Here is a 27,208-nt window from a genome sequence, read left to right on the forward strand (position 1 = left end):
ATAAAGCAGGGAGATGTTCTGAATCTCTGAGGGTTTTTGAGAAGTACATATTTCCCCAAAGTTACCTAAAACGTTTCCCATTAGAATACCAATACCCAAAGGATCTGGTGGAGAAATCAGTGTGGATGTGTTTCATCCCAGGATGCCTCCAAGACCTTAGTAATCAATTTCCAGTGAGGATACGGGATGCAGGGAGCGCCACATTTATTTAATAACAGGACCCCTCTTCCACAGAGACGTAATACGGGAATTCATCAAACACACGTGGGGAATCCAACTTCCCCTCTGTTGGGCACAGTGTCATATGAGCACATGGACCAGCATAAAAGGAAAACAATACTTTTAACACTGGATCAACCCACGTTTTACCAATGCTACTAAAACAGAGTTTCAGTCTCTACGTCACCCAAACTACTGTTCTCCAAACCCACCTGTACAGCCCATAGTCCACAGTCACAGATGTCAAATCTACACTTTTGTTATTTTGTTTTTTTCTAAAATGTGCTTTTTTTTCTCAATGAAGTTTAAATCAGTTCAGGGCCTCTACCTCCCCTTAGGAAAATAAAGAAAATAAACACACACACACATACACACACACACACACACACACACACACACACACACCCTCCAACCAGGTGAGAAATCCCCGGCGATTAGACTATAACAAATATTGACACAAAGGGAGAAAAAAGCATGTTGAAATGTATTAGAATCAACCTGTCTGTACAAAAAAAAAAAAAATTAAAATATAGCCTGAAACTGTTCAAGTTCAGAAAGTCTAGTCAAGTCCTTTTCTCTGGTCAGGAGTAGGTCATCAGAGGGCTCTGGATTGCCAGCCAAGGAGGGCAGGAAGGAAGGAGAAAGAAGCAGCAATGGTCCTTCACCAATCTGAGGGCTTCGGCACCATCATTCCTACCCCAGGGACAGCCAGGAGGCATCAAAGATCTCGGGAGAGCAAATGTCGGCAGACAATCCCAGTGGGTAGCTGAGCAGCCGGGGACAGCAGGAGAAGTGGCCGGCAGAGGACACCCGCAGGAGAAACACCTCTGCCACCCTCCACTCACACTCAGACACCAGAGCTTAGTCAGCCCAGAGTTCCCAACTTGAGGAGAGATCCTGGCTGGGCTGAAGAGGTTGAAAACCCAAAGGGTTAGTAAACAGAGCCCAGCACCACATCCCTCCACGGCCTGAACTGGCACTGCCAACAGAGGTAAGGCAGGAGGGGGGAATGTGGCTACCTGACTAGAGACACTTGCACCATTGTGGGTATTGTGGTATGTGGGGCTAGAGAAGCACGGCCCCCTCTTCACCCAGAGAGGAGCCTCCTCCACAGTCATCCCTCAGGACTGGGTAAACTGCCTCCAGCTTAGGACCAGCCTGACAAGATGGCATGGAGCAAGAGAACAACTGGGGGGGGGGGGGGGTGAGCCCATACACAGAGACAAGGAACCCCTGGAGGGAAGCTGGGCAGTGTCGGACCCTGTTGGGATGGCATCCGCTGAGCCCCTGAGTCTGAAGGGAACAACTAGGAAGGGAGGCGAAGGAGGAGCAATCATTTTCCGCAATGGTACCAATGGATGGGGAGGTACTGGTGAGGGGTGGGCAGGTCTGGAACTCACTGCAGCTAGAGAGGGGAGGAATAGGGCCTGGGTGTCCCCTCCCCACCTGACCCAGGCCTGGTGAGTGCCAGCTGCCCCAGCCGGCCCTAGTGGCGGCTGGAGACCAGACCTTTCACTTTGGACATCTTCTTAGTTGGCTGCCTCTGCTCAGTATGAGGGGGACACTCCCGTTCAGCCAGCTGCTGTTCCATTTCCTGAGCTGAGGAGGATGCTGTTGCTTTGAGTGTCTTCTTGATGTTGCTAACCTGGAAGGAGAAACAGAACTTGTGTGACCTGCCTGTACCTACAAACCTGAAACTCACCAAGTCCTGTTCTCACTCTAAGGACCACCTAAAGACGCAGCCCAAATCCTCTGCAACAGAATCTAAAATGATATTCAGAAACCCAGAGGAAGACACACAGGCTGTTCATAAATGAAATTAGTTCAGCAAAAAAAAAACATGAAACTAGGAGCTGGAAAGATGGCCAAAGAAGCCAGAAGAGGGCATCGGCTTCCCTGGAGCTGGAGTTACAAGTAGTTGTGTCCTCTGGAAGAGCAGCGAGCACCCTTACCTGCTGGACCATCCCCCCAGCCCACATGTTTCTACTTTAAGAACCAGTGTTTGGTATAAACAGCCTTTGTTTACCTCTGCACACTGGGAGCACTGTGAAGGATGTGCTTAGACCGGGCTTTCCAGATCAAATGGATGCAAGTTTCATGATGAACCAGTATCACTGTGCAGGCTGAGCATCCAGTGTGTGGGATGACTTGAACCTGCAGTGTTTCAGATTTCAATGTTTTTCAGGATTTGGGGATGGATAGATTTGGGGATACGTTTTACTGATGCTCAAAAGTTTCTTCAGATTGGGGTTAAAGAGATGGCTCAACAGTTAAGAGCACTTGTTGCTCTTGCTGAAGCAACAAGAGATCCTTATTTCAGTTCCCAGCACCCACATCTGGCAACTCATAACATCCCATAGTTACAGGGGATCTGACAACCTCTTCTGGCCTCCTCAGGCACCCAAATACATATGGCATACACTCATACAGACACACAATATATACATAAGTAAAAATAAAATCTTTTTAAAATGTCTTTAGCCAGACATGGTGGCACATACCTTTAATCCTAACACTGGGAAGATGGGGGTAGGCAGCTCTATATAACTTCAAGGCCAGCCCTGAACTGGTCTACACACTGAGTTCTAGGCTAGCCAAGACTACATAGTGAGACCATGTCTAAAAAATAAATAAGTAGATTGATAGATAAATAGTCTTTTAATAAAAATTACAACTCCTTTAAAACGTCCACCTAGTTGGTTGAGATAACGCGGTGAGCAAAGGGCATATCCTGCAAGAACAGGACCTGATTTTGATTCCAGAACCCATACACAATATACCAAGCATAGCAGAAGACATTTACAGTCCCAGGGGTCAGGTGGCAGAGACAGATCCCTGGTCCTCACTGACCAGTCAGCCTGACCTACTTGGAGACTTCCAGGCCAATGAGAGACTCCGTTTCAAAAAAAAAAAAAAAAGGACCCAGGAATGACACCTGAGGTGTTTGCTGGCATCTATGCTCATGCATCCACAGGCCTGTGCACCTGTACCCACAAATATACACACAACGGGAGGAAAGGAGGTAGCAGAAAGAGATGCCAGGCAGATGCCCACGTCCAGGACCCAAGAATGGCCTCCCAGGCAGGTCTACCAGTTAAACCTACTTTAGTCTCAAAGACTTTAAGGTACCCAATCATCTGCACTCCCATCTTTCACACCCATTTGATAACAAGTACTCCCACAAGTGTGTCTTCTTTGACCTAAATATGATGAGGGCCCTTCAGACTTCCTTCCTTAAGGAATTGGCCTAGAGGCTGCTTCTGCCCCACCCCACCCAGGGAACCTAGAGTTGGCAGAACTTTTCAAAGCATAGGCATCAGGAACTTCCCAGTGGGTGCACCTGTTAACAAAATGTAGCCTGGTACTATCAGATAAGAGACCCTAAAAGCAAGAGATGGAAGGGTTCCCCAGGGGGAGGGGACAGGGGAGAACTCAGGGCAGTGCGAGAGACAGGCAGGTGTGGTGATAGGTAACTATAGTCCCAGGACTCCAGAGGCCGAGGCAGGAAGACAGAAAGCTTGAAGCCAGCCTGGGGTGGACTTTAGAGAGCAAGTAAAAGCAAAAAGAGCAAACAGAATCAAGCCCACAGGAAAGGCTGTGGAGATGTGAGAGATGGTGAGAATCGTGCTCTGAGGTACCCAAGAGGCATGGTTTTAGCACACTGTAACAACTGAACTCCTGAGGGATTTTCTCTGCAATAAAAAATTGCACTTACTCTTGTTCTATTACCTGCGTGAGGGGAACACAGCCTATTTTGTGAATGTGTAACAACAGCTACATATTAATATTCCACAGAATACCACACACAGGCACATTCAAATATAAAGAAAAATACATTCCGAAAGCAAACGCAACGAAGGGAGGCTTCGTGATGCTGCAGCCACATTCCTCTCCCTCCAGAGTGCTGCTCAGGGGCACTGCAAAGCCGTGGAATGCTACTGTTGATTACGTCTCCCCCAGGTACGCCGAACTACATTTAAATAATGTTATTTCTATAAAAGGCTAAAATGAGAAACCTCTCAGGCAGTTCATCATAGGGATGACTGAACTCGGATGGAGGCTCTGGAAGGCACAACTCACCAGAAAGTTGTTGCTCTAAGATTTGAAAGGAAAACATCAAGTTTCTCCCTTCTGAACAGCAATGTAATTTAAGGACAAATGGAAAAAACATATATTTCACCTACTCGATTGAGAAAAATGATTGTAAATCTGAGCCAAGCATAAGGAAGTAACGAGACGAGGAGGCCGTGACAGGATCACCTCTGTTTATGGATGTGTTACGTTCAGGCGAGGATGCCGTAAGCACCTGAAGCACAGCTCAGCCAGGGGATGAGCACCTGCTCCTGACACCCGACCATGAACAAGGTGCTGAGCTCTGCCCTCTCTCTCCACATCAGTCTGCTCTAAGTGTCCTAGAAAGCGACTGATTAACACATTAACTGGTATGAAAGAGGTGACCTTGCCCTGTCCTCACATTTCTTTCAAATTTCAATACGTTTTAATGTTTATTCTTCTATGTGTATGTGAGTGAGCCTGGGCATACGTCTGTGTACATGGACAAGGACGAGCCATGGAGGCCAGAAGAAGGCATTGGGTCCCCTGGAGCTGGAGCTACCACATGAGTGCAGAGAGCCCAACACAGCTCCTCTGCAAGAGCGGTGAACGCACCTAACTGCTGACCTATCTCCCCAGCTCCCTTCTACCCATTTTTAAAACACACCGTCACCATTTCTTTTCTTCAAGAGCTGCAGAGTGTGCGTACACTGGAGAATTACATGTTCTATAATCTAAGCCTGCTCATTCTCGGCCACATCCCTACCTTCCAGCACCAAACCCCAGGCGTGTTTAAGGGCTATTTGTCGCATTCACAGGAAAGCACATGACAAAGACAAAAACACTGCAAATTCCTATCTTGGCATTCCCTGAGAGAGGAACAAATGTCCCTGTCTCTTTACCTCTGCCTCCACCTGCTGCTGAGTCCGGTGGTGGTTCTCTTTGTACTGGTTGGCTCTCAGAACTTGCTGCTCAATGCCCAACAGAACTGCCTCACAGCCATCACACCTGCAATGGAAACACCAGCCTGAGCGCCAGTGAGGCCCAGGAGCCCTCCCGAGGCCCAGCACTTCACGGGACTTCCTTCAACAACCCCTCTGCCGACGGCCGCACCAGTCCCTCTCTCCTTCCAGACAAGTTCACAGATACAGTGGCCTGGGGGAGTTTCCTGGAAGTCTCTGCAGCCCATAAGAAACAGTGGTACAGACTAAGACAGATGGAGGGACAAACTCTACAGGTAACCCTGACCGACCCCTTTCTACAACAGTAAAAAATACATTTTCTAAACACATGCTATTTTAGAGATTTCCTTTTTCCTCAGAATTTGAAGTTATTTCCTAGTTATCAACAACTTCTCACTTTTATTTTCCTACTTTTTATTTAAAATTTAAAAAAACAGGCTGGGCTCAGTGACACAAGCCTTTAATCCCAGCACTCAGGAAGCAGAGGCAAAGGCAGGCAGGCCCGAGTTCAAGGTTAGATTGGTCAACACCAGCCAGGTCTACAAACTGTGATCTTGTTTCAAAAATAAGAACGTTTTGGAAAAGCAATATAATGAATATTCATATACCGCCCACTACTATTCAATATGATCAACATTTTGCCATATTTGTGCTATCTCTCAGGACAATAACTCTGTTTCTAACTGACCTCTAACATCTAAGTAGGAGTTTGAGAGTCTCTTTCAGTGGCAAAAGTGATGGTTAGTGCACTTGTTGCTCTTATAGAGGATCCAAGTTCAGTTCTCAGCACCCACGGACACGCTCACATCCATCCATAATTCCAGCTTCAGGGACTCTGATATCCCCTTATGACATCTACAGGCACCAGCTAAACACATATAAAACACTTATAAAATAAAAATGAATACATTCTTTCTTGAGACAGAAAGAAAAGGTGTATGCATATATTTCTCTGTGTAACACTGGCTATTCTGGAACTCACTCTGTAGACCAGGCTGGCTTCCAACTCACAGAGACCTGCCTGCCTTGGTCTTCTGAGTACTGGGATTAAAGGGGTGTGTCACTAATAAATAAATCTTAAAAGAAGAAAAATCTGGGTGTGGTTACACTTGGGAGGCAGAGTAGGGCAAATCAGAGTTTAGGGCAAATCTTAAACTTGATCTAAACCGCATACCCCTTGAACCTGGGACACATAGTTCCAGGCAACCCTGGATTAGAGAACAAGTCCCTGTCCCCAAAACAAAAACAAAAACAAAAACAAAGCCGGGCGGTGGTGGCGTACGCCTTTAATCCCAGCACTCGGGAGGCAGAGGCAGACGGATCTTTGTGAGTTCGAGGCCAGCCTGGTCTACAAGAGCTAGTTCCAGGACAGGCTCCAAAGCCACAGAGAAACCCTGTCTCGAAAAACCAAAAAAAAAAAAAAAACAAAAAAAAAAAAAACCCAACAACAACAACAAAAAAAAACCAAAGCAAGGTTCCCTATCTCCCAGCACAAAGCTGTCCGCTCTGCCTAATGACATACAGCATGCTGTGAGCCTATATGGGACTCTCCCCACTCCCAATAATGTTCTCTCCCTCCAAACTTCCACACAATTCCCTAAGAAGCTCTGGCTTTATAAGCTCCAAATCATTTCAACCTCATAGCAAATCCTTGCAGAACATGTAATCACTTTGGCAAACATCAAATGAAACTATATCCCTAAGTCCCAGTTCTTTTCCTAAATTCACTTACTTTTTGGGGCAGGAGATTGTTTGGGAATTAGAGTCTCCAAATGGCCTCCAACTCATAATCCTTCTGCCTCAGCACCCTGAGAGCTGAGATTACAGGCGTGTGCCACCCAGAAAATTGTGACCTATGCTATGTGCCTGTGTTCCAAGTCACAAAAGCCCATTTAATACAGCCCTCACGATGTTCCACCAGCTAACTAGCTTAACGGGCTACTGACGAACATTACTTCCTGAGCTTGGCCAAACTGAGTTTATGTTTGGAAGGTGCAGACTCAATGCCACACAGCCAGGATGCAGAGATCCTACCTGCATCTCCACATAAGTATTTTATGGCCCACTGTTACACAGCCCTGCTGCATTTGAAGTCAGTTTTACAACTCAGGCACAAGGAAGCCTGAAATGATGCCTAATGCCACACAGCTGCAATTACAAATGCAGCCCCACTCTCTGTCTCCGTGTCCCAGGGCCTCAGCTTCCCGGCTGCCCAAAGCCTACCACAAACCCTTGGCTGACTTCTGAAAGTCACAGTTTTGTAAAGAGAGACACAAGGGGCGCACGAGAAGCCCCTCCATTTCCCAGCCTCACCACTCGTGCAAGGTCTTGACAATATTGTTGATATCTTTCTTTCGGATGTCACGGCCAATGCAGAAATCCACTTCTAGCAGCTGGTTTCGCTGGTCCAGCTTGCCCTGGATGATGTCAGTGTAGACAGCCTCAATAATAAGGTCTTCTAGTTCCCGGAGATTTCTCATCTCCAGGTCCTTCAGCAGCACAGAGTAGGGGATACACTGTGGATAGGTCACATGACAGTTAGAAAAACCACTTGGCAAGCACTGCAAAGAAACAAAAAAATTCAAGTATTACCCACAAGGCAATAGCTGTCTCTCTGTGCTTAGGCAATGCAGGCCAGTGGTAATCATCAATATCTAAGACAACAGGAGATGGATAAATAAACTGTGGAATCTGTGACACCCAAACAAGATCCACAGCACCCAAGGAAGTCCCTCTGCTCTCCGCTTCCACACGCATTCTCTGACAGATGCTAAGCACTCCTTCCACAGGAAAGAGAAATACTCAGTATTCGCTACGCTGCCACCTTATGGAGGCTTGAAGACTTGCATAAAATGCTGAATGGCTGCAAGCTTCAAACAGATCCCAGACACTGAATAGATGTCTGTAGATGCCAGTACAGTAGAGGCATAGCAAAACAAAACAACGAAACACACACACACACCAGCAGCAGCAGCAGCAGCACCACCAACAAAAACAATCGCCTCGCAGGCCAGCACATCTACTTCCTACAGTGGCCAGTGGAGCTGGGCAGTTCAGTTGATCGTCAAGTTTGTGTTTGTTTCTCAAACTCTTATAACCTACATCAAATCTCCAATAACAGCCCTTCATACTAAAAAAGAGAATATCTAAACATATGTATTCTATAAACCCTGAGATATCAGAACTAGTTTAGAAATAAAGGAGAAACAGGCAAGTAAAAGGTGAATACAGAAGAGAAACACAGCAAGCACACCTAGAGGGGTTTCCTATAATTAAAGCATGCTCTCTAGGGGTAATGGATGGATATAAAATGATAGGCCTCAAGAGAAGAAAATAGTCTTCCTACTCCTGGCCAAGTGTTGGTGGCGCACAATCCCAGCACTCGGGAGGCAGAGGCAGGCGGAGCTCTGTGGGTTTGAGGCCAGCCTGGTCTACAAGAGCTAGTTCCAGGATAGGCTCCAAAGCTACAGAGAAACCCTGTCTCGGGAAAAAGGAAAAAAAAAAAAAACAAGACAAGAAGAAAAGGAGGAGGAGGAGGAGGAGGAGAAGACAGTCTTCCTACTCTTTACCGTGTTTAAGAGGTCCATGACTAGGAAAAGAAAAAGGTCCTTGTGCCCCGATTCCCCTGGAAAATAGGGCCAACTAGGCCACAAGTATAGCACAGTGCTGGAGCACCAGACAAACATGCAAAGGCACTGAGTTCCAACCCCGGAGTTTAATCTCCAGAACAAGAGAAAGGGAGGAAAGGATGAAGGGGAAGAGGAGCTTTCCACCTGAAGTGCGAGGCTGGGAGGGGATAACTGAAAACACGAGGAGCAGACACACAGCTCTTAACTACAGAGGAGAAAAGCAAACTTATCACAGAAAGACACAGCTGAAGAGGAGGTAAGCCAAAAACAACTATAAATTAATGGAGTCTGGCCCTTCTCTGTTAAAAGCTGTAAGCTACTGGCTGCAAGGCTTCCTCTAAATTGGCTGAGGCAGAAAACCAACAGTTATGATGTGGTGGAATTTGACAGGATAGGTCCTAACGTTAGCAGATGAAAATTAAATAAACACAAAGTTAGCAGATAAGAAAAAAAATTCAATTAATGCAGTTAACCCTGAAAATCCCAAAGAAAAACAGAACAGGTATCTATCATCTTGCCAGGCAGGAGCATACCTTTAATCCCAATACTCAGGAGGCAGAGGTAAGTGGATCTCTTTGAGTTCAAGGCCAGCCTAGTTTACAGATCAAAGTTCCAGGACAGCCAGGGCTATACAGAGAAACCCTTTATAAAAAGGGAAGGGGGGGAGGGGAGGGGACAGGATGGGAGGGGAGGGGAGGGGAAGGGAGGGGAGGGAAAAAAAAGGAGAGAAACAAAGAGGGAGGGAGAGAAAAAGAAAGAGACAGAGAAAGAGAAAGAAATAAAGAAAAAAGAGAAAGGAAGGGAGGGAAGGAGAAGAAGGGAGGGAGGGTGTTCGGGAGGGAGGGAGGGAGGGAGGGAGGGAGGGATGGGAGGGAGGACAAAGAAAAGATAGAGGTGAGAGAAAAGGAAAGGAAAGCAAAACAAAACAAATGAAACAAAATGAAATGTATCTTTTTGGGAATAGTGGATGTGGCTCATGATAGAAAGTATTTGCCTCACATGCACAAGCCTTAAATTCAATCCCCAGTATCACAAATCAGTAAACTCCACTCAGCCCAACACAGCAAGTCTTTCCTCCAGCATGAGTGGCAATCAATTTAGTGCACTAGGGAATCAGGAAGCTGTTAACTTGCTGCAAGAAGCCTTCTAAGGCTAGGTATGGTGTGACACACAACGTAACCTAGCATGTGGGAACCTGAGGCAGGAGGATTGCCATGATTGTGAGGTCAACCTGTGCTACATAGTGAGTTCAATAGCCTAGACCACATAGTGAGGGTCGGTATCACCATAACAAAAACAGTCAAAAAGATACCTTTTAAGAGCATTTAGGTAGCAGGCTCCTCTTAACCTAGCAAAGGCTTCCCCTGCATGAAGCCCCATAGCATGCCAGAAGAGAGACATGATGAATCAGTCATTGCTGGGCTTGCTTTTCCAAAACAGAATGAGGAGTGACTGTCCACACATTTTAGTTGTTTTCTTTTTATCAGCCAAGTACATTTCATGCTTTTAGGATATTACTAGCTGCAAGTTCTTTCACTGGTGGCAATAAGACACCTGAGCTGGGGTTCAGATGAAGACAGGAAAGGTTTGGGACAGTACCTTCATTCTTGATGCCAAACTCACGATGGTAAGATGTTTCAGCTTGTTCTGCTGAGCTGCGCTCAGTTCTGGCAGGCTCTCCTTGTTGGCTGCTCGGTCCCACCCACCACAAGAATCAAGACACAAAATAAAATTAGGATTTATTTTTATGATAAGCTCATCAACTCCCCCACCAAATCTACTACTAGATCACTGTCATGACTGTGCACGTACACCCTCCATCACAGCCCCTACCTTCTCTGAAGACCAGGTGCTTCCAGAAGGCAAAGACAGGAATTTAGTATGAAAGCCAGACATGAACAAACAAATGACGTGACTATCTTAATGGAATAGTGTTGTGCCCCTTGTGAAGCTCAGTGAAGCTCAACAAACCTTCATAGAGCATGTTGTGTGCAATGCACACGTCTTACGAGGAGAATCAGAGAGTCGAGGATGAATAAACTCTGGGCTTTGTTGGGAGCTGCACCACACAACTCCAGAATCACCAACTATGTGGAGTACACAATTCAATAACCCTGGGTGCGTCCTCAGGTTTGTTTTGTTTTGTTTTATTGATTTCTTGAGGGAAAAGGGGTTGAGACAGGATTTTAGGTAACACAGGCTGACCTGACACTCATTATGTAGTGAAGGATGACCTTGATTTCCTGATCCACCTGCTTTTTTGCCTCTGCCTCTCAAGTGCTGGGATTACAGGTGTAAGTCACCATGTCCAGCCTGTCTTATAAATGGATGTTGCAGTAGCTACAAATCCAAAGGTAAAACTACCAGAAGAAAAATACAAACTACCAGAAGAGATAGCTATGAGGATAAAGAAGACAAAAGAAGAGAATAAAGGAAGAAAAGAAGAAAAAGGGGACGGAGAAAGAGAGAACAAACAAATACAATCTCATTTTGGAAGGTGCAAAACTACAAAAATGAAGGTTTCATGGAAGAAGAGTTTGAGATGAACCTTGAGGGATGAGCACAGTTTTAGTAATTACATCAATGGTCACAGAGGCAGCTACACATGACAGAGCGCACAGCCAGATCCATTTACACATGAGCACATGCAGCTCATCCTCACAACCCTCCAGGAGACAAGATTTCAAATGCCCTCAACCTCCTTGGCCATAATTCTGGAGTCCAAAACACTAAATTTTGTTTTGTTTGGTTTTTGGTTTTTCGAGACAGGGTTTCTCCATGTAGTCCTGGCTATCCTGTAACTCACTCTGTAGACCAGGCTAAACTAGACTCAGACCACCTACCTCTGCCTCCCAAAGAGATGGGATTAAAGGAGTGTACGTCCACCATCTGGCTGGATTTTTTCTTTCTTAAGCATAATGTTGAAAGACATCAAACAATTCCTCCCTTAAACCTATAGTTTTTTATCCTACTTGTGAATATTCATCTGTTTTGTTACCCACATCCCATAAGATTACAGAAAAAAAAAAAACCCCACACATATCACATTACCTTTTTTCTGGTTTTCAAGACAGGGTTTCTCTGTGTTACAGCCCTGGCTGTCCTGGAATTCACTTTGTAGACCAGGCTGGCCTCGAACTCACTGAGACCCTTCTGTCTCTGACTCCCAAATGCTGGGATTAAAGGCGTGCAACACCACCACCTGGCCCACACTACTTTTCTTTAAAAATATTTGTATTATTTTTAATTATGTGAGTATGTCTATATGTGAGTATCTGCATATGTGTACAGGTGCCTTTAGAGCCAGAAGCACTGGACCTTTAGAACTGGAGTTATAAGGAGCACTGAGCTGCCCAATGTGGGTGCTGAGAACTGACCTCCTCTGCAGAAGCAACATGTGCTCTTCACTGCTACCTCCCCAGCCCCACGTTACCTTTTTAAGTTCGCCAAATTCTAAATCCTGAAAATATTTCGCCTAAAGACTTGTAAAACTGCTGGGAGGCAGAGGCAGGAGGATCTCTGTGAGTTTGAGGCCAGCCTGGTCTACAGAGCGAGTGCCAGGACAGCCAGGGCTACAAAAGAAACTCTGTCTCAAAAAATAAAACAAAACAAAACAAACAAACAAGAAGACTTATATAATTACTCTCATTGTACAGACAGGGATACTGAGGCACACACGTGATGATTTAATTTGCTAAAAGACACACAACTACTAGAACTGGATCTAGAATCTAATGCAGGCAGTCTGGTTCCAGAATCTGGGCAACGCTGCCTCCTTAGACAGTTACAAAATAAACTCCACAGGACAAAGAGCAGGTCAGAGAAATGTCATGTACCAGAGTGACAAACAGTTCAATCTGACAGCAACACAGAATAAGGAGAAGTGGCCAGTGAGAGAGACAGGAGCAGGAATCTTGAGGCCCAGGCTACTTTTATCAGAAGAAGAGAGAAAGATGAAAGGAAAATGAAACTAGGAAAGCCAAAAAGAAGCTCCTAGAAATAAAGGGGATATTTAAACCTGCGAGCAGCTCACTCCCAACTATCTAATGTTTCTTAATATTTTATTTACTATTACTGTGTGGATGTGTATAATGTGTGTGTGAGTGTGAGCACAGTCGTGCTACAGTGTGCATGTGGAGCTCAGCAAACAACTTTCCAGAGTCAGTTCTCTCCTTTTACTAGGGCTTCAGGAACTGAACAGAAGTTGTCAGCCTTGAACAGCAAGTGCTGTCACCTACTGAACCATCTTAAGGTCCCGCACCCTCACTGACAGGGGAGACAGACACAAGGTCCCGCACCCTCGACACTGAGAGGAGAAACAGACACAAGGTCCCGCACCCTCGACACTGACAGGGGAGACAGACACAAGGTCCCGCACCCTCACTGACGGGAGACAGACACAAGGTCCCAAACCTAACCAAGGAGCTATTTGTAATTGGTACCTGCTGGGGAAGGGAAAATGAGTTTTCTCCAGTCCTGTCACCGAGTATATCAGCCGTACCCCAGGGTGGGCCCCATGCCCAGGAGTAGTGAAACAACACAGAATGGGCTCCATGGGTTTGTTTTTTTAAGAAGTTCTTTTTGCTTTGTTTTTGTTTGTTTTATTACTTTCTCTTATTATTTTTACTTTGGTTTTTATTTTTATTTTTTTCTTTTTGAGAGAGAGAGAAAGCATGGGTAGATAGGGAGGTGGAGAGGATCTGGGAGGAGTTGGGGAGAAAGAATATGATTAAAATATATTGTATGAAAAAATTTAGCAAAAACAAGTGAATTAAAATAAAAACATTCAAATGAGCTAGGGATGCAGTGGTATAGTGTTTATTATGAAATGGTAAAAATGGATGTAGACGTGACGGCACATATCTATCTGTAATATGAGAAACTGGGAGGTTGAGGCAGGAGGACCCAGAGTTTGAAGTCAGCCTGAGCAACATAGCAAGACTCTGACTTAAAAAAAAAAAAAAATTAAAGTGGGGGGGGGGTGCGTGGGGGAGCGGGAGGGAAATGGGAGGAGGGGAGAAAGTGGAAATTTTGAATGGTATTATTTATAAAGCAATAAAAAGTTTTAAAAAATTAAATATCTTAACTATGGATTGGACAAAGACCTGGAAAGGCAAGGAATGAGACTGCACACACAATCTAATTACACCTATATAACACCAAACAAGCATAAAGGAGGAAAAAAAACACCTAGCATCATAATGCTAATGGCAACTTCATGGTCTATAACGTTTTCTTATTTTCCAGATTTTCTTCAATATAGTAATCTTATTTTGGTAACATTCAAGTTGGGTATTGTGGTTCATTCTTATAATCTCAGCACTCAAGAGAATGGAGCAGGAAAGTTTTGAATTCAAGACCAGCCTATGCTACACATAACCCTTTCTCAACAAAACAAAGAAAGCAAAACAAGAATTTTTTTTCTTAAAAATGTATATGTGTATGAGTGTGAGTGTGTGTGTGTGTGTGTGTTTGCACATACCACAGTGTGCATTGTAGAGGTCAGAGACAACCTGCTGGGGTCAGGTCTCTCCTTCCACCATGTGGGTCCCAGGAATTGAACACAAACCATCAGCCGGGCTTCCTATCAGGTGCATCTACCTGCAGAGCTATCTCACCAGTACCCTTCAAAAACTTTCAGATAGCATTTAAAATACTGAACTGCCAGGTGTGATGAAGTATGCCTTTAGTTCCAGTACTCAGGAGACAGAGGGAGGTGTATCTCTGAGTTCAAGGCCAGCCTGCTCTGTATAATGAGTTCCATGCCACCTTACATAGTGAGACCCTGTCTCAAGAAAACACCAGATTACTTTGCTAGTTGAGTGTCCTGTAAACACCACTGCTCAAGACACTGATCTGGGAGACATACAAGGCCTCTGTTCACTGATGCACACACACACAATCCCCATTTAACACCTAGGACATTAAAGGTTATCAGGGAAGTGCTTTTGTGAAATTACCTTCGGAGCACAGAAGATGGACATACGGTCACATCAGTAATTAGACTTCCTTACCCTGCCCACACCCACACATGCTAACTCTACCACCTACAAACAGCTGGCAGTTACCACGAGCTCTAGATCTTCTGCAGGGTCTTAGCCAACTCACCTATGTAATCCTGGTACGTTCCGTAGGCAAACAGGTTTAGCAACTGCAAGTACGCAGCATTAGCTCCTTCTGCAAGCTGAGGAAGAGAAAGTTCATCACAAAACAAATTTCCACTAATCGCTACAATAGTCTTTTTTTTTTTTTTTTTGGTTTTGGTTTTTTAAGACAGTGTTTCTCTGTGTAACAGCACTGGCTGACCTGTAGACCAGGCTGGCCTCAAACTCACAGAGATCCACCTGTCTCTGTCTCCTGAGTGCTGGGATTAAAGGTGTGCGCCACCACCACCAACCAGCTTCACTACAATATTCTATAGAGGACATGTGACCAAACATCAAGGATGTCATGGTCATTTCTTCTGTACTATTTTATTAAGTATTTCCTAAGGTCCTTTCCACTTCTGATTCTTGGAGAAAAACTAAACAAGACTATTTAAGTCCAAAAGGGAATCTTCTTCCTCCCTCGGGAAGACATTTTGCACAACATATAAGATGTTCAAGTAGCTTCTTCTTCCTCTCTCTCTGCCCCTTTGCCAGCCACTCCACCACAAAGCTCTATGCACCAGGAGCATCTTCTCGGGATCTCCCCTACCTTAAAACAAATACCAAAGGCTGGGAGTCTTGCCTAACATACACATAGAACTAGGTTCAATCCACGCTGCATAAATGTAACTCCTCAGAGGGATGCAGCAGGATCAGGAGCTCAACATCATCCTGTTACCTACTGAGTTCAAAGTTAGCCTGGATGACCTGCGAATGAGAGCTCGTCTCAAAAGAAAAAACAAGAGTGTGGTGATCCTGTCTACATACCAACTGGGTATTTTATTGTTGCTGTACATGATATGTGTATAACATGCATGTGTGGTTATGTATGCAGTGCACATGTGTATGATCACAGAGCAACTCTGTAGAGTTCATTTTCTCCTCCCACCGTTATGAAGGTTCTCAGAGATCAAACTCAGGTCATCAGGCTTATATGCCACCACCTTTACCCATTGAGCCATCTTGCCAGCCCCCAATTTAGTATGGTGGCACCCACTAGAACAAACTGCATGACTAGTTCCAAGTTTCAGCACTAAATATGAACTGTGAACCCTGGCCATCCTAGAACAGTGTAAGGTGTGACAGAAAGGCTATACTGAAACAGAGTTATCATTCTGAGCCAAATAAAAATGTTCATTAATTTATTTCACTTATACAATGGGATGGCAAAATGATATCCATGGGAAAAAAATGCAAAGAGTAGCTGAGCTGCATCACACAGCTCAGGCTTATAATCCCTGACACTTGTAAAGCTAAAGGAGATGACGAGCTCAAGATCAGGCTGAGCTACAGGCTTGGGGGCCTCAGCAAGGCCCTGGCTCAAAATAAAAGTAAAAGGAAGACTTGCACATAGTTCAGTGGCTGAGTACCTGTTCAGCATGCAGAAACTATATGTTCAATCCTCAGTGACACACACACTCACCATCTCTTCCAATTTACCAAACCCCATAAAGCAAAACAGGGACAACATTATTCTATTTTTACTATCTAAAAGAGTTCCAATAATTGCATCCATAATTTCAGAATGCTGACAAGCAACTAGTTTATTCCTGGCTCAAACAGGAACAACAGAAAGAGTAGGCAGACAAAGGAGATTTGCTAAGGTAAGCCCCAGTAAGCACCAATGTGAGAATGCTAGCATCCTTACATGCCTCAAGCTGCCCTTTCGAGTTATCATGAACATCCTCAAGTCTCAGGACCAGAGCAGAAGAGATTCAGTAAAGAACATTGAATCTAGCATCTACTTTTCATACAATTACAAAGTTAGCTAGATCTTTAATGCAGATACTCCAAAACTTCTCTGACTGGCTGTCTGTAAGGTCTTGCCAGCTTGTTTTTCATCCATTTCTTGTTAGCCAGTTCTCAACAGTCACAAAAAAAATTACTTGGCATGTTCATTCAGGAATCTGAAGAAACACATTACAGCTAGTCAGCTTTCCTATTGGAAAATGAGCCTAGTCAAGCACAGAGGCACACTCCTGTAATTCCAGCACGTGGTAGGTGGAAGCAGGAGGAACAGGATCAAGGCCAGCCTAGGAAACAGAGAGTCAATCTCAAAAAAACCAAAACTAAGGCCGGGCGGTGGTGGCGCACGCCTTTAATCCCAGCACTCGGGAGGCAGAGGCAGGTGGATCTCTGAGTTCGAGGCCAGCCTAGTCTACAAGAGCTAGTTCCAGGACAGGCTCTAGAAACTACAGGGAAACCCTGTCTCGGAAAAAAAAAACAAAAAACAAAAAACTAAACTAAACAATAAGCCTAACTCTCAAATCTTCCTCAAAAAATTATTGATTGAATCTTTTTGTTTGTTTGTTTTGTAGAGTTTCTCTGAGTAGCTTTGGAGCCTGTCCTGGAACTTGCTCTGTAGACCTGGCTGGTCTAGGAACTCATAGAGTGCCTCCCAAGTGCTGGGATTAAATGCATGTGCCATCACTGCCCGGCTATGACTGAATCTTTACTCAGTCTACTACGTGTCAGGCTATGTACTTAGCCCAAGGAAGCCATGGTAAGCTTAAACCACTCTGCCCTCACAGACCTTAGTATAAGTATTACAAGGAAGAGTTACATTAAATAAAAACGTAAAATTAGGCCAGGCAGTGGTGGTGCACACCTTTAATCCCAGCACTCAGGAGGCAGGGGCAGGCAGATTTCTATGAGTTTGAGGCCAGCCTGATCTACAAAGTGAGTTCCAGGACAACCAAGACTACACTGAGAAACCCTCTCTTGAAAAAGAAAAAAGAAACAAATCCTTACAATTAACAAAATAAAGTCAGGCTGGCTGGGAATGTGGCTCACTGGAACAGCTTGCCCACCATGTACAATGACCAAAAACTGACTGCAACAATAAAACAACACTATCTGTGTCTAGATCGTTGGGATTGTCTTACTATCTTTCACACAATGAACAACACAATCTAGTTTTATCCAGTTTAAGGGAACACTGAATAAAAGAGCTCTAAGACATTATCCCTGATCTCCTCCCCACCAATTCCAAATAAGAGGGTACCAATGTTAAAATTTGCTGGAGACCTGGAGAATGAGAAGAATATAGCACAGAGAAGACAGAAAGACTGTCTGAAAACTATCCTTACCTCCTGCACATTGGCCAGCTCCAGCAGTTCTCCAAACACATAGACTCCAGGCGCCTCCAGCACCTGGCTGATGAGAGTGGTGAGGGCTGAGCCACTGGTGCCCTTGGCTAATAAAATAAACTGCTCCAGGAGGTTGCTTGAGGGCTTCTGTTCACCTGCCATTCTCTGGTCTTGAGATCTGTCCAAAAGGAAAACGGGTCAGTCATTCTACCACCTTTCCAAAGTGTGAACTGAGTGCTGGGTCAGACACAGAACACTTTAGTTTCACAACTCTCCATAAAACAGCCCCTGAATCTAGATACAATAACCACTTTGTGAGATGGGCAAACTTCACCCTGGAGTTAAAGATATTCTGCCCTCAATTCTGAAGTTGTTCTGAAACACACCGTCTAAAAGACACTTTCCTACCTGTTCCATCAGAAGCATCATCTTCTAAGTCCTTAAAGCTGACCAGGACACAGGGAAGTTTCTTTACACATGTTTTATATCTACCTCATTTCTAGGCTCTAGTTAAAAGACAGAGAATACTGCACATGCACAGAGGCAATTTTTGTGTCATTAGAATCACACGTACAGGAGCTGAAGAGATGGCTTAATGGCTAAGAGCATCGGCTGCCTTCCAGAGGACCAGGTTCAATTCCCAGCACCCACAAGGTGGCTCATACCTGTCTGTAACTCAGTTCCAGGGAATCTAACACCCTCACACCAATGCACATAAAATTAATTATTTTTTTTTAAAAAAAGAAGAATCCCACCTACAGCCAGGGACATATCAGAAACAAAGAGAAAACAGAGCCACATTTCATTTAATCAAAAACCCCATTTTTAGAGCTCCACACCAAATCGATGCTTAGTATATTATACAAGGCACTGGGTTGCCCAGCAATGGGAAAAAAAAAAGTCATTTCAGCATAGGAAGGTGGGAAAAATAATTACAAAATTAAGCAATGATAATTCAAATCGAACCGGGCAGTGGTGGCACTTGCCTTTAATCCCAGCTCTCAGCAGAGGCAGTAGGATCTCTGAGTTTGAGTCCAGCATAGTCTACAAGAGCTAGTTCCAGGACATCAAGGGCTACACAGAGAAACCTTGTCTCAAAGAAAAAAGGAAGGAAGGGAAAAACAAATGATCGAACGAAAGGAAAAAAGACAATTCAAATCTAGAAAATACATTCTGTTTAAGTCAAAAATTGCATTTGACCTACTGCTGATATGGACATTTTAACAAACATGACTCCAGAACTTGTACAAAATCTTAATAACTGAATAATGAAGGAACAATGCAGATATGGTTTTTTAATTAATTTATCTATGAGAGCATTTTGCCTGCATGTATGAATATACCATGTTCATCCCTGGTGTCCACAGAAGCCAGAAAGGGGCATCAGATCCCCAGAGAATGGACTTACAGATGGTTTGTAAGCCGTCATGTGGGTGCTGGGAATCAAACTCAGGTCCTTTGGAAGAGCAGCCAGTACTCTTTTTTTGTTTTTTCTAGACAGGGTTTCTCTGGCTGTCCTGGAGCTCCCTTTGTAGACCAGACTGGCCTCAAACTCACAGAGACCCATCTTTCTCTGCCTTCCAAGTGTTGGGATTAAAGGTGTGGGCCACCACCACTGCCTAGGCAGCCAGTGCTCCTAACAGCCGGACCATCTCTCCAATTCCCAATCCCAATGCAGATATTGTACTGTCATCATCAAGATATTTGGTACAGAACAGTTCATCAATTGTGTAATATACGTATATGCTGAGTGTGTGTGGGCTCTAAAGGAACCCCACATAAGATTTGTTTTCCAGAAATGATACACATTAAAGAATGTGACAAAAAAAAAAATGAAAGAAAAGGGGCATGGGTGTGTGGGTATGAATGAAGAAAAAAAAAAGTCAAAAAAGAGCCCTTTCAGGATATTAGGAAAGGTAAGTATGTTGCCTCATTTAGGGTTACCCAAGAAGATCCTCTCAGAAACAGAAAAGGTGAATGAAGTGCTAGAAAACAAAGAGTTCTGAGGAAGAAAAAGGAAAACCGGAGAAGGGAAGAAGGGGAGGAAGACTGGTGAGGAGAAGAAGACTAAGTTAGAAAATGAGGAACAAAACCTGGCCGTTGTCCCCACTCCCAAGAAGACACAACTGAAAAGATAGGAGTCTCATTCAAGAGACTGTAAGTGGAAGGAGCAGGGTGGGAAGAAAGTTGGGGATGGGGAGAAACTCGGGTGCCTCTGAAAGATCTCAATCTCAAGAGCAAAGTCTGTGGGGATAGCGTGGATGGAATAAAATGGTGACTGACGTTTTTCTTCTAAAGTGGGAGGCTCCTCGAGGAGGAGATTAGGGACAGAGTGGAGATGAATTCCCGTCTCGGGAAGACGCTATTCTGAAGCACCAAAAAGGGTCAAAGGAAACAGCCTCTATGGGAAGGGGCGCATCGAGGGCAGCTACCGCGTGGAAGACGACAGTCGCAAGCTAGAGTGGACGTCAGAACTGGTGGGCTTGCTCCTAGCCAGCAGCACACTGTGAGGACCTCCCGGTGTCCTGCAACGGGGGCGGGGCGGCGTGGCCATCTGGTTTCTTGGGAAAGCCTGCGGGATCGAAGCAGGAGGTCCAGCCAAGACCAGCGGGATCTACCCTCTTGCCGTCCCCTACCTGTCCGCTCCGACTCTCTGTCCTCTTCGCCGATGTCTCGGCCTCCCAGAGCCTGCTTGCAGGTTGTCAAGCTTCCATGATCGGCCGGGCGTCCGGCGCTTTTCTGTCTCCGCCGACCCGTCACCGGTGCTGTTCCCCCGGAAGCCTCCCACCGCTGCACTAGAGTTCCGCCTACACAATGTTCCTGCTCGGCTTTCACAACTTCGCACCTAGCGTGAGACTGCGGCGGGAGAGGAGGGTCCGAGACCAGCTGCAGCTCCAGAAGTAGAATAAAAGGCAAGTAAAACACAGGGCCCAAGCAGAGGAATGTGCCCTAGGTAATTGTAGGGCCTAAATAGCAGCTGTCATCATCGCTATCCTGGGCCAAAAAGCACCCCTTTGGCTGAACTTTCTTTACAAGTGAGCCCCCAGGCAACTGCGGCTACCTTGGCATTCTGACACACCATTTATTGAACTATTTTTTTTTATTTGACAGATGTCCATATTTATCTTGCCAGATTCTCATAAAACTATGACTTTTATAAAATACTCTCATTTTCCGGTATGCTAACGAAGGCTAACAGTTGAAGTCAGTAAGTAGCAATGTTGGAATCCAGGCTCACGGAAGCCAAAGACTATGTTCCTAACCTCTATTCTGAAACTGTTTACAAATAAGCAGATGGAAGACTGGAGAGAGACGGCTCAGCGGTTAAGAGCATTTGCTGCTGCAGAGGGCTAGGTTGGGTTCTCAGAACCCACAGAGCAGCACACACTCACGTGGGGGCTTACACCCACCCAGAGGAAGCCTAGTTCCAGAGAAATCCAATGCCCTCTTCTGGTCTCTGTGGGCACCAGGCATGCACATGGTGCACATTCATACATGCAGGCAAAGATTGCAAACGCATAAACAACGTTAAGCGTTTATTGCGTTCTGGCAGGAATTACAGACCGTTATACGGTGACAAAAGCAAAGTTATTGCCCTCACAGAGATCCAGGTGAGTAAGTGCAGTGAGAAAAGCTGGAATCGCAGAAAATAGATTGGGGAAGAAAAACTTGATTGGGTGGGGGGTATTGTTTTGATTTGGGGGGGGTGTTAAAACATGGAAGAAGTCAGGCATGATGGCACATGGCTTTAATTCCAGCAAACAGGAGGCAGAGGCAGGCAGATCTCTCTAGTGCCCCTCCTCCCAGTCTTCCTTTTTTTTATTTTTACAATGTCCTTCTCTCATATTTTCCTATAAAAATTCTATTATCTATCTACTCAATGTTTCTTAAATTCAATGGAAAGAGCAGTCTTTTAAAAAATTTAAACTATTCTATTATATTAAATTAATCATTTCTGGCCATAGGCAGATCTCTAGTTATTGCCCAGCCTGCTGCTCCCTTACAATGTACTTAATAATTTTCTCTTTCTCTTAAAAAAAATGGAACTGGAGAAATGGTGTAGTAGTTAAGAAATCTCATCACTCTTGTAGAATACCCAGGTTCAGTTCCCACCACACACACGGCAGTTTACAACCATTCATAAGTCCAGTTCCAAGGGATCTGACACCCTCTTCAGACATCCAAGAAGACCAAGCATACGTATGGTGCACATACATGCAAGCAAAACACTCATACACACAAGATAAATATTTTTGGCTGTGAGCCTAGCCTTTAACAGCTGAGCCATCTCTCCAGTCCACACATAAAATATAAGTAAATCTAAAACAATTTTCTAACATCTGTACTGGGGATAGAATGTAGGTGAGCAGTAAAGCTCTTGCCTAGCATAGGCACGGTCAATCCCAACACTGAAACAACTACGCAAAAGAGACCATTTATATTTCAAGACACTAGTAAGAGAATGAAGACATGCCACGTTCTTGGAAAAGAAATCTGCAAAGTATATGTCAGAAAAAGAAATCCTTAAGACTACATAAAGAACTACAAATCAGTAGGAAGACAAATGCCTAATTGCAAAAAAAGGGCAAAGGCTTTAGCACTTGACAAAAGCCCACTCAAATAAGCAGAGAAGGTGGTCAGCATCAGAACACCAGGAATGCATACTCTAACTAAAGCCACATTTAGCCAGAATGGCTACAATTAAAAAGACTTATGGCAAACACCCAGTCTTAAGAATGAACACCAACTAGAACTTTCCTACATAGCAAGCAAAATCCTCAGCTCTCAATCGTTTTGGAAAACTGGCGATATCTACTACCACATGCATATTCTACAAGGTTAACAACTCTTTTCCCTAAAAATCTATGCAACGTGTCCACCAGAGGAAGCACACAGGAATGCTCACTTCAGAATGTAGCCCTGTCAATGATCAAACTCAGATGTCCCTCTGTTTTAGAGGAGATAAACTCTGGGGTTTATACGTACAACTTGCCAACTGAAAAAAAAAGGTACAAACACAAAACTACTGATTAACAAGAACGCCAGACATACACTATACACACTGTGTAATCAATCACATTCAAGTGAAATCTACGCACAAAGTCAAATATGGACAAAATATCTAATAGCCATGAAAGCAGGAAAAAGTGATTACCTCCAGACATAGGGATGCAGTACTGACTGGGGAATGGTATGATAATGATTATTTGCATCTTGATTTGAGTGGTACTGATGGGTGTGTATATCTTCTCTCACCGAATGTATGGCATATCTCAGTAACAAAGGTAACTCAAGATGAAAAAAAATTTAACATGAGGGGAAAAAAATCTCATCATCAAGTCAGTGGTTCTCAACCTTCCTTCCTAATGGCTCAATCCATTAATACAGTTCATGCTATAGTGACCCCCAACTACAAAATTATTTTCATTGATATTTTATAACTGTGATTTTGCTACTGTTACAAAGCATAGTGTAAATATTTTTGGAAATAGAGATCTGCCAAAGGGACTGTGACCCACACGCTGGAAACCGCTGTTTTAAATTAAAACGCTACTTCTACCACAAAGTTTTTAACCAGCTGTTGCACCTCCACGGCATTCTCCACCTGATCTTAACCAAACAGCCAAGAAGTAATCTTCTGTGGCATTTTAACATCTTTTCTTTTATGTCATTTATCACTCTATCTAGAATCTTCTTAACTCCCTAAACAGTTATGTATCTTCCAATGATGGTGACATAGCTTTCAGTTACTCAGTACCTGAGCCAAAAAAAGTTTGTTGAATTACTTGAAAGGAGTTCAAATGGGTATAGTGGGAACAGGAACAGGAAAGAAGGCTTAAGGAAGGACATAGACATCTTTAAAGAAACAGAGGGCTAAAACAACTCTACCTACTTTTTGGAAAAATCATATTAAATGTCAACTTGAATAACAAAAAAAAAAGCAAGTCAAAATAGCAAGACCTATTTAGACTGAGGAAATCACACTATCACACTATAGCCTCTTTCAGGAAATCCAACCAAATAAATGCTTACCTATTCTCTGGGCATTTCAACCTAGTTGGGGAAACTGCTCATTAAAGAGAAAAACAATCACATTGTCATGCTGCTAAAAATATCACCTCCCTAGGGTAGTGGAAAGAGACCACACTGCAGGTCAGCGGACTTAAAGCCAAATTCTAACTCTAGAACTTGCTGTGATCTGTGGCAATCTCTGCCTCTCCAGTCCTCATCTCCTCATATTTAAAAACTAAAGATAAAAAGTGATTGCGTTGCTAAATTCTTTTAGGTCTTCCTATACTGACACTGAGTATACAATCCTTAGTCTCCCAGTCTGAAGCAGAAATACAACATAAACCCTGCAAAACACGTAAAAATGCACCCCCGACTAATAAACCAGCACTATTTGAGGAAGTCATTTTGTTCTATTATCTTTCAAGGCTTAATACGTAGTTTTGTTAGTTGTTTGCAGTCTTACCATGGTTTGCAGACTTCTGAGTTCCATGTAAACAGAAGTTAACTGTCGGTGGGCTGTCATGTCTCCAGGGAGAAAGAGGACGCTCCCGCTGGGTTTCAAGTAACCGGATTCAGAAACCAACCCTACAGACGGATTCCAAATTTGCGCACACTGCGCGGCACACTGGAGCCTAAGTTAGAAAGATGGAGCGCAGATTCTGCTGGGATTTGTAGTCCCTGGCTTCTAATGGTGAGCTGGGATAGCGTACTCCCTGGAAGGCTGGGAAATGTAGTTTCTGCCACCTTGCACAGAGCAGCCTGCCACAGTCTCAGACCGCTAGTGTGCCCGGCGACGGGAGCAAACTCCCCAAGCCTCTGAAGATTTCAAGCCACCGCTCCGCTGGGACAAACTCTAGGCAACAACACTAATGAAAATTCTGTCCTCCGGGACTCCTCCGAGAGGGCCTTTCCCACTGACGCTCTCCGTCCCCGAGCGAAGCCGCTGAGCATTGCTATTGGCTCTCCGGGATGTCAATCGCCAAGGCTGGCTTGCCATTGGTTTCAGGGCGGGAGCTCCACGACTAGAGGGAAGGCGAAGGGATCAGGAGCGGGAGCTTAGGGAGGGAGAGGCCGGTTCGGGTCTGGCCGCTACCGCTGCTTGCCTGAGGTGTCCGGCCGGGGAGCGGCTCCGTCCTCAGTTCCTGGGTACCGTCTGCGAGACCCCGCCGAGCCAGCGTGGGAGGGCCGCAGGCGGCAGGCGCCGCATCATGTCAGCCAAGGACGAGCGGGCCAGGGATATCCTGAGAGGCTTCAAACTGTATCCGCCCGGGAGCAGGGGCGGGGCCGGGGAGGACTTGGGAGGAGGCCGGGGCTCGGAGGAGCCGAACTGTGGTGGGGGTGCCTAGTGGGCACCGGAGGGGGGGGAAGGGCTGAGAGAGGGGGCAAGAAAGGAACGGCGTGCCGGGCCCCCCGGGAAGGACTGCGAACGGGAGGCGGGCACAGGGGCGCCCTGAGGGAAGAAGGGGACGTTGACGGAGCCTCTGGGGGACGGAGGCAGAGGAGCCCCGGGACCTGGCTGCGAGAGGTGTCGGTATCGGACCGGTGTCCTGGGGCGCTAGTCGGAGCCAGGAGCCTAGGAGGGGGCTGTGGTCCGCGTGCAGAGGCCGAGGGGGTGCGACGGACTGGCCGCCTAGTCTGCCTTGGAGCGTCTTTGGCGGGAAGCCCATGAGGGAGCAGGGGAAAGTGACTCCAAGCAGGTGACCTTGTGTGGGATAACTGTACATGCTCTTGGGTACCCCATCTCACTCAGCCCCCACCCCCGTCTTGCTTCCACAACTTCTCTCCCTCACTTGTGGCTTCTTCTAGGGCTGGAGTAGTGGAGAGGTGGGGGAAGAGAAATCCAAGACCGACCCCACCTCAACACTTTCTTGGCCTTTGAAGCACTGGATGGTCACTTTTCTCCTCAACCTCTCAAGTTCTCTAGTTCCAGCAAGATGAGGAACATGAGCGTGTGTGAGATGCCTTGAGGTACTTTGGTTTTGAACTCACTTCTGGCAAAACTACCTTTGTTCCTTGGCATTGCTGTGGTTAAAGCTTTATTCTGGTGGAGCTGTTCACGATTAATTGTGTTGAGGACACCGTACAGTATAAGAAATCATTGCCTCGATGAGCTTGGTGTTGAATGCCTGTTATCCCTTTTACTTGGGAGATAGAAGCAGGAGGATCAGAAATTCAGGTCACCCTCAGCATCTTATAGCGTTCAAGGATGCTCCCTCTTACAGGAAGGCAGTGAGGAGGCAGAGGAAGAAAACAAACAATTGCCTTCGCCTGTCGTAATTGTAGTGTGACTTTTGCAAACTGTCTATATATCGTAAGGAAGGTTTGCAGGATTTGGTTTGTTTTGGAGCCAGGGTCACGCTCTGTACCTCTGACTGACCCAGATCTTGATGTGTAGACCAGGCTGGCCTCAAATAGAGATCCACCTGCCTTGTCTCCAAAGTGCTGGGTGCTCAGACTCAGAGTATGGGCCAGCATGTCCAGCTAGAAGCTTTGTGCTTTGGTGGAATATTTGCCACCATAAGGTGCAGATGAAATGATAAATGGAACTACTCCATCAATAGGCAAAGTATAACAAAATCAGTCTATATGGGTAGTGTGCAGTTTCTGCACAGGACTCTTATTAGTAAATACATCACTGCATACATCAGGAATCTTGCTCCAGTAAAGGAACATAAAGATTTTTTTTAAAGATGCAGATGAAATGTATTCCAGTTTTGCATTCTGCTGACCTTAATCTTTGCTTACATCCGTTTCGTACAGCAAGGAATGTTCATAAATTCCTCTCTTGGTGCAATGTAGCCATCACTCACTGGGCTTCTTCCTCCCCTGGAGGCTTAGGAAAGCAGTATTCTCTGAGCAACCTGTTGTATCTTCACAGGACTCGTTTTACCTCTTCCAATATTTAATTGCTTTGTCATCTTTAGTAACCGAGGGGCTGGGCCGTGGTGTCTTACGCTTTTAATCCCAGCTCTCAGGAGGCAGAGGCAGGCAGATCTCTGTGAGTTTGAGGACAGTCTGGTCTACAGAGAAAGTTACAGAACAGCAGAGAAACCCTGTCTCAAAAAAAAAAAAAAAAAAAGAAAAAAGGAAAGGAAAGG

General features: G+C 45.1%; 2 protein-coding genes across 2 annotated transcripts in view; one reads left to right on the forward strand and one right to left on the reverse strand.

The window, feature by feature from the left end:
- Positions 1-187: 187 nt before the first annotated feature.
- Positions 188-24,962, reverse strand: Cops7b (COP9 signalosome subunit 7B). Its single transcript, XM_042055549.1, is given in 9 exon segments — positions 188-1,864; positions 5,175-5,280; positions 7,548-7,750; positions 10,463-10,551; positions 14,972-15,047; positions 18,099-18,276; positions 20,735-20,751; positions 20,754-20,984; positions 24,574-24,962. Coding segments are annotated over 9 exon segments (1,119 nt in total). The 5' UTR covers positions 24,634-24,962; the 3' UTR covers positions 188-1,705.
- A 168-nt stretch (positions 24,963-25,130) lies between these two features.
- Pde6d (phosphodiesterase 6D) overlaps positions 25,131-27,208 on the forward strand; it is a 50,007-nt gene continuing 47,929 nt past the window's right edge. The window contains exon 1 of the mRNA XM_038339360.1: positions 25,131-25,368. Coding sequence (XP_038195288.1) covers positions 25,319-25,368 — 50 coding nt within the window. The 5' untranslated portion in view covers positions 25,131-25,318. The remainder of the gene's footprint in view (positions 25,369-27,208) is intronic.

This window comes from Arvicola amphibius, chromosome 8 (genome assembly GCF_903992535.2).
Source record: "Arvicola amphibius chromosome 8, mArvAmp1.2, whole genome shotgun sequence".
Classification (NCBI taxonomy): Eukaryota; Metazoa; Chordata; class Mammalia; order Rodentia; family Cricetidae; genus Arvicola; species Arvicola amphibius.